Source organism: Temnothorax americanus, unplaced genomic scaffold, assembly GCF_048541705.1.
Source record: "Temnothorax americanus isolate GAGA-0224 unplaced genomic scaffold, ASM4854170v1 Scaffold128, whole genome shotgun sequence".
NCBI lineage: Eukaryota > Metazoa > Arthropoda > Insecta > Hymenoptera > Formicidae > Temnothorax > Temnothorax americanus.
Genome location: NW_027509262.1, coordinates 306,349 through 317,057, shown reverse-complemented (window position 1 = coordinate 317,057; position 10,709 = coordinate 306,349). Strand labels below are relative to the sequence as shown.

The following is a 10,709-nucleotide window of genomic DNA, read 5'->3' as shown; positions in this document are numbered from 1 at the left end:
AAATATTTTTATTTTGTACTGTTACTTCTGTAATTCTTTGTGGCCATTAAAAAATACACATGTAAATAACTTTGTATTTAAATATCTTGTATTCCCTTGTTAAATTTAAATAAAATTTTTTAATCTTATAAAATTGTTATTATACATTCTTTTCTAATTGACACAATGTAAAGATTTTTCAATGTAGTGCAACAATTATTTTTTGAGGCAATATACATGTTCTCTCTGTAATTGGCGCTCTAACTTAAAGAGATATCATTTCTTTTTTGTAATTGTAATAGATCACTTGAAACGCGACTCTTCTTTTTGATAAGGTAACATAATTTTGTGACGTGTATCACTTGGGTTATAATTTTTCGGAAATAAAGATACTACTGCTTAGATTTTTTCGAGATTTTTCGAGATATAAAAATCTACCACTTGTTACTTAGGTTTTTTCGAGGTATAATACTATTATTAATATACGATAGAAAACGAACCGATTTGCTGCCGTACAGAAAATGATAAGTTGTATGTCGGAAAATCCTGATAAGAAACGATAGATGTATCGGTTCGGTTAAATCGTATATAAATATCGACGAGATGTCTATCGTTTTGACTTTATACAAACATATACAAAGTAGAAGGTTTTCAAACGATTCAATTTATATCATTAATATACGATAAAAAACGAACCGATTTGCTGCCATAAAGAAGATGATAAGTTGTATGTCAGAAAATCCTGATAAGAAACGATAGATGTATCGGTTCGGTTAAGTCATATAAATATCGATAAGATGTCTATCATTTTATTCTTATATATCCGTATTAATGCATACGGTAAAATTATTACCATATATAACGATACATATTATATCGTGTATATACGATTGATTCAGATGGGCAATAATTGTACATATAGAAAACGATTCATAACTATAAAATTTGTATAGTTATTTTCTTATTCGGACCTAAAACGATAGAAACCGATTCGATTCGATTAATGTTTTATCTGTCTTCTAAATATGCAACGATAGAACCGATAAGATACGATTAAAAACGATACAGATATAGCCGTTTTTAATCGTTTTCTATTGGATATGGTTACCAGGGGTGTGCTGTGTCAGCTGTGTGCCGTGTGCAGCAGCGCAATGCGCGCGCCACTTGGGCGCAAAAGGTCCAGACGTCCAGACTCTCCTGCCCGATAGTGCCGATAGTATACATTTTGCATTTAGAACTTCGAAATCTTTGCGCTGCTATTTCGACATCAGTAGAACAGCATAAAGTGTCATTTTGGGCCAGAGGAGAAGGCTTAGCAGTGCTTATTTATATATGCTGTATACTGACTTACGTAACTGTATAGCATTTTTATTGCTTCAAGTAAAAAATTATTTCAAGAAGAATAAGATTGAGATAAACAAGCAGCTTAAACAAGAGAGAATTCAAGTAAGTAATACTATGTGGAAAATTATCGTGCTTATCTTATTATAACTAATAAACGTTTCATAACCTCAATCTAAATTAATATCTATTATGTTGCATAAATAAAATAAAAGATAATATAGATGACCCAAAATATCTTCTTGTTCAATTTAACCAAATCAGAAATGGCAAAAAGATTATTGAACTTGTACCCAAAACATGGACAACAATAAATAAACGTATCTGGCAATGCCGTGTTATCCGCCTGAGAAATGTTATCCTAAAATTAACGAATGGATAAAAGAAAAAAACAACTTGATGAAAATTGGGAGATGTATCCGGTTAAAGTTTTAACGAGTGCTCGTGAGTGTTTAGGTTATTATGGGAACTTTGTAGCAAGCAACACAAGTTGACACAAGCATCGTTCTATCTTTCCTTTTTAGTAATGAGTAACAAAGATAAAACGATACTTGTGTCGACTTGTGTCGCTTGCTGGAAAGCTCCCTATGGTTATTTCATTTTTATGTTTATTAGGTGCCTTTTATATTTTTCATTACATATCTGCAGGTAATTTGGAACAGGGAATGCGAAGATTGCAGCGTACTTGTACATCATTTTATAACCTGGAAAGTACAGATGATGGGATAAGTAAATATTCCCGTAGACCACAAGTACTTTCAGAGCAAGCGATATCAAATATGTTAAATAAAAATACATCATTAACTAGACAATCAATAAAGTCTGTAAAAAAGAATTTAATGAAAGGTACTAACTAACTATTTATTGTAATTACTACATATAGTTTTTATTGCACGAAATTATTTCTTCTTTTTCTGACGAAATAAAAAATAAACGAATATATATATATATATATTGCAGACTCGTAACTCGTAAGGTTTGAAGACAATATGTAAAGGATTCTTAGATTCCCTTTCCTGCAGGCATTCATCATACAGAAGAAATAGTGGGAGGATGTTAGCGCTCTACAGGAGGCTGCAAAGACTACATCTGAAAAGGACTGCCTGTGCCACAAATATTCAACCTTTGTTTAGCTTGACTTCTATTGGAGAAAGCTGACAAGAAGTGAAGCATAGGTAGAGACTGATGTGTAAGGGCATGGCACACAGAAAAAGGTTAGCAGTAAAATAGAAGCCGTAAGAAAATTGCCTATCACAATCGATAATTTGTGGATCGTTAAGAAAATCATTGATTGTAGTCGGTCAATTTGCTTACAGCTGCTTCAATTGTACTGCTTACGTTTTTCTATGTGCTTACGACTCCCGCGGCCGAAATTTTTCTTTGAATCCTCGCACTATTTCTTCTGATGTGTGATGAATGTCTATGGAAAGGAAATCCTAACAATTTTTTACTTATTGTCTTCAAACCTTATAAGTTACGAGTCTACAATATATTTGTTTATTTTTTATCTTGTTAGAAAAAGAAATAACAGATAACATAAAAATTAACTGCTACTCGATAAGCCGGATCTTTTGAGTAATGCCGGGGTACTAGAGTAGCACCAGAAAATACCTGGTAGCCGAAATTGACAGTACTAATTTCAATGTATACATTACTATTTTTATAACTAATGACATTTAAAATTACAGGGATACCTCTTAAAAATGACGAGATAACCAAATTGCAAGATACGCAAAGCTATAAATCAAACAGTTTCCAAGATTCGTCCAAAAATTACAAAAATGGTACGTTATCAAATTATTCTCTTTTATTCTTTTTAAAATTATAAATACATATTTTTTTTATGAAAATACTGAGTTATGCTAATAAATAAATATTAACTGTTTTAGGAAGTGCAAGTTCAAGAAATGAACAAATACCTAAGAAACAACCGAACGAGCAACCGAAAAATGTACAAATGCAAGATTCTGTATATCACAAAAACAGTTTCCACGAATCAGCCAAAGCATCCAACGATGGCGGTACGTTTTAAAAATAATCCTAGATTAATATTATTTTGAAGAAAAAACGCGATTGTTAAATTAATTAATAAATATTTATTCTTTTTATAGATAACGAGAGTTTACAAATAGTAAAGAGACCGCAATACAATCAGAAAAGAAAGCGAGATGGAAATTCGCAATGCAGTAAATTGAATAGTTCCGAAGAATCATCATCTTATAGACCATCTGATAGATATGGTACACTGAAAAATAATTATAAATTCTTATTTAAGAAATATCCCATACAGCACATGATATCATTCGAATGTTCTGTACTCGTACTGTACATATACGTACCGTATATAATATACCTGGAACATTTCTATAACATCTCTAGTAGTACATTATTTTTAGTAAATTCTCAGGATGTACTTGTAATATCTCACAGTAGTACATTATTTTTCGTAAATTCTCAGGATGTACTTGTAATATCTCACAGTAGTATATTATTTTTCGTACATTCTTGTATACTACTCAGAATATATAAATTAATACGGATCAGAAAATAAAGTCCGCTCGCAGCGTGTTGCTTTCACCGACGACGCCGAATCGGCTAAGTCCGTAGGCGGCGTGTTGATGCGCACGCATAGAGGCGAGCCGAAGTCGCCCCGATGAAAGTCGATCAGGCACGAAGCCACGAACACGAAGTCGGACAGTTGGACGTCGGTGGTCGGACATCTTGTCGAAGTTGTGAGTTCAGTGGAGTTCAGTGAGTTGTGTCGTGCAGAGACTCGTCGTCGTCGTCGTCTTCTTCCGCATCTTCGGACTTGGAGCGGCGGGGCCCGGCAGAGGCAGAGAGGCAGGCAACGGTGCGCGGCCAGTACGCTAGTCGCTCGCGGTCATCCAAGAGCCGCAACAGGCACGGACCAGTTCGGACGTGTTTTGTCCGTTTATCTTACACGGACTTATTATCTTGTGTGTCGTCCTAAAACGTTGCTCAAACGTTGCGTCAGCCTCTCGCTTTTTCCTTTCGATCGTTCACTTTTACATTCGTAAAGAACGGAAAATATTGGTAAGTTTATTATCATAATTCGTAAATAGTGAATCGAGCGAGAATAGGCACAAATTAATGTCACTGTTGTTATTATATTTTTCAGACTCGACGACCGGTGTTTCCTCCGTTTATCTTACATGGACTTATCTCATGTGTCGTCCTAACCTAAAACGTTGCGTCAGCCTCTCGTTTTTGCTTTTCGATCGTTCACTTCTACATTCGTAAAGAACGGAAAATATTGGTAAGTTTATTATCATAATTCGTAAATAGTGAATCGAGCGAGAATAGGCACAAATTAATGTCACTGTTGTTATTATATTTTTCAGACTCGACGACCGGTGTTTCCTCCGTTTATCTTACATGGACTTATCTCATGTGTCGTCCTAACCTAAAACGTTGCGTCAGCCTCTCGTTTTTGCCTTTCGATCGTTCACTTCTACATTCGTAAAAAACGGAAAATATTAGTAAGTTTATTATCATAATTCGTAAATAGTGAATCGATATTTTCATTCATGATGCGTATCGATACGATACTTTCAGACTGTATCACCCATCTCTAGTATAGGATAAACAAAATAATTACTTACGCGACGTAAATGATTATATAGTTTTCCAGATAAATATGTTAATAATTACTCTTAGTTATTTAGAGAGAATCCGAAGGTCATTGCCTCACTGTGCCAGTATCATCAATGCAATTCTGCCGTAGTGACACACTGCCTGCGTTGGTCCAGTTTTGCATAGAGAACTTATTTAATATTGTTTAGCGTAATGCAAAAAAACCAAAAATCTTTAATTTTAGTGTTATATGTAGATAATCGCGTTAGCAAAATATTAAGTATTATTTTGGATAGGTATTATCCTCGTAAGAAAAGTTTCATATTAGGAAATAAGAACCTTTAGTTAAGCGTATGTCACACGCAATCAATTTTACACTGACCGTTGAACGCTTATTTTTCTTACGTCTTACGTTTTTCAGCTAATGCACAACGAGCTGATATACTTACATTTACATGCAATTACTCACATTTAGATTATCGGAGCATTTAAAACGTTGTGTCTGGAGGAGCAGCTTATTTGTTTACTTTTCTAAACGCGAGATGCATTCCATTTATCGCTCCTGTTTTGCGTGCTGCTTCTCGTTCCCGTAAAACAGATTGCGTGCGACGACGAAGTGTTTGGCTCGCATATGTTGGAGTCAATTTGTGATACCAATTGTGTATTTGTGCAATCCGTACCAACAGCTCAACGAATTTTGCTTCGTCTTCTCGTTTTGTAATAGGTATGTTTCGTCGAGAGGATGACATATAGTTAATACATGTATTTTTTTCTTGAAAAATATATATTATGTACAGACATGTGCACATACGTATGTAACATGATATATGTATACTTATGTATATATGTGTGTGTATATCTATGTATACTGAAGGATGGTCCTTATATGGAAAGAGAACTATATAACTTTAAAACATTATACAACACGTATTAAAACATCCACGGACAATATGATGCCTTCCCTTGCCATATATGTATTATTCGTACAATTATAACTTGCCGCTTACTGTAAATGCGCTGAAATTATGTTACAAAGTTTATAAAGTCCATTCTAATTATCTTTTATGCGAAATATCGAGATTACTGTCTGACTGACTGAGTCTGACATAACTTACAAGATAATTGTTAGCACTGTAAGAATTGTTCGTCTTAATGTATTATTCAATTGAAAATGTATTCACGAGATATTTGAACAATTGCAGTGTTCTCGAACTTTAAATCACGCTTAATTTGTAAGTACATTTTTCTATGCAAACGATAACTTTCGAGTGAGGACTCAATTTTTAAATCTTTCCAACAACTCGTGTGACTATAATACATTTTCCTATTTCTTCTTTGTTTACTTATATATGTGCAATCCTTTTTTAAGAAAACGATTATTTTCGCTAGTTTTAAATATGTACTTCATATGTACTCAAATCACTATGTGATTTAAAGTTCGAAAACACTGCAATATTCTATAAAAAAATCGTATGTGACATAAAATAGGCAGTAATCTATTATTCTATAGAAATTCTCTCTATCACGTATGACACTCGAAGTGACATAAGCATTAAACTCGGCGTTATTGCGGTATTAGTTGTCAGTATTAAATATTGTAGTGTGTAACGTACACACATTGGCAATAATTTACAATGCACACATATAAATAAACATAAATTTATAAAATATAAAAGAGTACCAATTATTTTACCCTAATCGAACGTAATAAGTATATACTGTGCATATTTTATCCTTGGTTCTATATTGATACCTGAGATATTCTTGGTATTTACTGCGGGATATTCTCAGTAGATACTACGAACTAGGTGAGGCGAAAATAGCAATGCAGTCAGTAGGTTCTCAGAAAATCGTGGTACGTATCTCGAATGTTGTGAGAATATACGCAATCTACTGCTGAGATATCCTTCGAACATTCTCAGTATCTACTTGTGCTGTATGGGATAGATATTATAGATATGAAATATGATTAATAATATAGTTATTAAATATTATTAATTAATAAAGATTTTATTTACATAGATAGCACAGAAATAGAGAGTGAAGAAGAAATGCGGCGTAAAAAAAAAAGTAAAACAATGCGATTGCAAACTTCTCACCACAGTACTACTTCAATTTCGTCCATAACATCTAACGGAGATAGTATGTAAAATATATATATATATATATTTATTTATTGAAATTTTCGTTACTTGTGAAAAGAAAATATATCCATTATATAATAAAAATAATAATTTTATTGTAGACAGTTTACATGATGACAAACAACAAAAGGTTGTCAAGAAACGAGGAAAAAATATATCTGCAGATACGTCCACAACATCTAACAGAGATAGTATGTAAAAAATATATACATTTATTGAATTTTTTGTAAACTTGAAAAGAAAGTCTGTTTTATATATGTATATATGATAAAAATAATAATTTTATTGTAGATAGTTTACATGGCAAACAACACCAGATTGCCCAGAAACAAGGAAAAAATACATCAATACCAATAAACAAGAACGTTTTTAATCAATCAAACAGAGAGTTTAAAGAAGGTAAAACAAATAATTTTTTTTTATCCATTAAACATAATTTTCAGCTATACAGAGTGGTTCCGAGCATTCGCACATCCATTCACGTACAGGTAGAACTCACTAAACTGAACTAAAAAGTGCAACTATCATTTGCAAAGTATCACGTAAATAATTCATATTAAAGAGGCAGTTTACTGTATTCATAAAATCCCGGAAATGCTCGACAATCGCATGATATTATAATTGCATATTTCACTTTTTACATCAGGATTTACATAATGCAATGTATTTGCGTCTATTTCCAACTTTTCTCCGACCTGCTCGATACAGTTAAAATAATCTCTTCATATTCGCAAGTTCTATGCTATCGCAATCATACAGTATCAACTGAAACATGTAGTAAAACATATTGAACAGTGATTCATGGATAAATTCATACATAAATAATTAATACAATACAATATAGTATACGAGGTGTTGCCATCGAAAAAGATTTGTTGTCATCATTTTGTCTTTTACATGACTAATCTTTAAACTGTCGATTTCCAACACGAAAGCGTTGGAATCAGAACTGTCAACTTCTTTACTTATTGCATTATTGCCATATACACATTACATATTCTACGATGTGTTACAGCCGCAGTATGTCTTACTTATCAACTTCCATATTTTATTTAGCAAAAAATCTTTTTCGAACTTCTCTTTATTTTATAGTATACTCCTTGTTTATTATTAAAATTATTGTAAAGATGACGCTGCATGAATGGACAGTATAGGATTAATAAAGTTGGTCCTCAAAATAAACTGCAAGAATTTTCACACATATTTGATAATCGTAAAGAATTTTCTTTCTGAAAAAACACTTTGTAAAAACACAAATGGATAGAACGATGTAGTGTCTTTCTGTATCCTATATAAAAAAGAATACAAGTTCGTTAGATTGATCAACGTGTGTGTATGTGAAAGAAAGTTGTTTTTGTTTATAAAAACATAAAAAGTGATAGTGCAAGTTAAGGTTTCAGTGTTTTCTATACAATAGAAATAACTATATTTTAAAATCATAAAATCTGTTATATAATTCCACATATTGTACAATCAAGAGAACAATTTTCTCAATAAAGACTTAAACCTTAGTCTGACATATAAGATAACGTTTTGAAAGGGTATAAATTCATTTCAAACAAATCTAATATTATGAATCCTCAATATGTGTTAATTCATTTATTTAATATATTAAAATAATTGTGTGTGTGTGTGTGTGTGTGTGTGTGTGTGTGTGCGTGTGCGTGTGCGTGTGCGTGTGCGTGTGCGTGTGCGTGTGCGTGTGCGTGTGCGTGCGCGTGCGCGTGCGCGTGCGCGTGCGCGTGCGCGTGCGCGTGCGCGTGCGCGTGCGCGTGCGCGTGCGTGTGTGTGTGTGTGTGTGTGTGTGTGTGTGTGTGTGTGTGTGTGTGTGTGTGTGTTCAGACTGTGTTCAGAGGTCGTTTGCCGTGCCGAATATTTCCATTTGACTGAATGTATATGATATATCAAGAGACACGATAGTGTCTCGCGCCAAGTACACGCGGAGCGAGACCGACCGTGACTCTTTTACGCGACGCGACGGGTTGCGAGTACCCGAGATGTTGAGATCTCGATAACGAGTGAACGAATCAAGTTCTAAGTAGGCTTGATCGATAGCTTGGGGTCCAATGAGAGGGGGGGGGTTTCTCTCATAATATTTCGCTACGTGCCCTACGAGATTAGATATTGCGACGCAAAGTCCAAATGCGAAAATTTAATTTTAAGATACGTCGTCGTCGTCTACGTCGACCGCTCTTTATAACATACATGTAACAAACAGAGAACGTCACTTTCACTTTTTCGACACTGGCGGCGCAGGTATCGCCAGTTTCGATATCGCGCGCGTATTTCGAAATTAGGTCGAAATTTTAAATAAATAAATAAACTTATTCTATACTTAATTATAAGCCGCATTATCCGCCGTCCGCGTAGTCACGCACATCCATATCACTCACTCCCACATCCACGCTGATAATCATTTAATATTACTCCCATTGTATTCTTCTCTGAATTATTTTTATTTTTTGTTGTCCTTATTTATTTAAAAGGTCTAGCAGCGCCAAGTTTTTTTACAAGAAAAATTTATGTATTTTAATAAAATATTTTTATTTTGTACTGTTACCTCTGTAATTCTTTGTGGCCATTAAAAAATACACATGTAAATAACTTTGTATTTAAATATCTTGTATTCCCTTGTTAAATTTAAATAAAATTTTTTAATCTTATAAAATTGTTATTATACATTCTTTTCTAATTGACACAATGTAAAGATTTTTCAAAGTAGTGCAACAATTATTTTTTGAGGCAATATACATGTTCTCTCTGTAATTGGCGCTCTAATTTAAAGAGATATCATTTCTTTTTTGTAATTGTAATAGATCACTTGAAGCGCGACTCTTCTTTTTGATAAGGTAACATAATTTTGTGACGTGTATCACTTGGGTTATAATTTTTCGGAAATAAAGATACTACTGCTTAGATTTTTTTGAGATTTTTCGAGATATAAAGATCTACCACTTGTTATTTAGGTTTTTTCGAGGTTAAAAATTACGGTAAACTGAGGAAAAAAGAACAACATTTTTCTAGCATCTGTTGTTGGTATAATTGTTGGTCACATATTAATGTCAAATATACTGTTTTGTAAGAAATTTTATAAGCTTCAAATTTGGTCTAAAGCATTTTGTACGTATCTCTCATAGAAACTGAGAAAATTGCAAAAAAGTGTGGCAAACCCTATTTTTTACGAAAACTCTTAAGAAAGGCATAATTGAAATGACAATTTTTTAAAAACTTTTATTTCAAAACCGGTTCTACTGCAGGATCACATATACATATGCATATAAATTTTTGAAAAAATGTCGATATTATTTTTTCTAAAGTAATTTTATGTTGTTTTGTAAAAAAATCTATAAATTATTAAGAAATTTTTAACATAAAGAAATATTTAAAAGGCTATATCTCTGGAAGTATTCATCACAGAAGGTCAAATAAAAAATCATTTTAAAGATAATTTAATAAACTTCAAGAAACATGTGTATTTTTTAAAAAAAAGATAACTCGGAAGTTCGCCATTTTGAGAAGTGTACCTAAAAACCGTTTCTTTTACGGATATCAAAAATACTATTAGTCGTATGCAAATCGGTCAAAAACCAAAATAATGAAAATTTAATAACCTTTCTATTTGATCTTAACAATTTTTTACGTAGGACTACC

The 10,709-nt window shown here is 32.9% G+C and overlaps 1 protein-coding gene across 5 annotated transcripts; it reads left to right on the top strand.

Moving 5' to 3' along the window:
- The first annotated feature begins 485 nt into the window (after nt 1-485).
- On the top strand, nt 486-10,309 carry LOC143893773 (uncharacterized). 5 transcript variants are annotated; one of them, XR_013255926.1, is made up of 9 exons: nt 486-1,425; nt 1,585-1,764; nt 1,969-2,166; nt 3,009-3,104; nt 3,210-3,341; nt 3,432-4,374; nt 4,460-4,597; nt 4,683-4,820; nt 4,999-6,272. XR_013255926.1 is itself a non-coding variant. In XM_077399493.1 (9 exons), exons 2-9 carry the CDS (start codon nt 1,695-1,697, stop codon nt 7,568-7,570), a joined length of 1,056 nt encoding a protein of 351 aa, XP_077255619.1. In that variant the 5' UTR covers nt 486-1,425; nt 1,585-1,694; the 3' UTR covers nt 7,571-10,309. The 5 variants fall into 5 exon arrangements, 2 of the variants coding, with proteins under 2 accessions (XP_077255619.1, XP_077255620.1); XM_077399493.1 differs by lacking the exons at nt 4,460-4,597; nt 4,683-4,820; nt 4,999-6,272 and adding exons at nt 6,937-7,056; nt 7,160-7,249; nt 7,350-10,309 and having other exon boundaries at nt 3,432-3,560; XR_013255927.1 differs by lacking the exon at nt 4,683-4,820.
- The last annotated feature ends 400 nt before the right edge of the window (nt 10,310-10,709 follow it).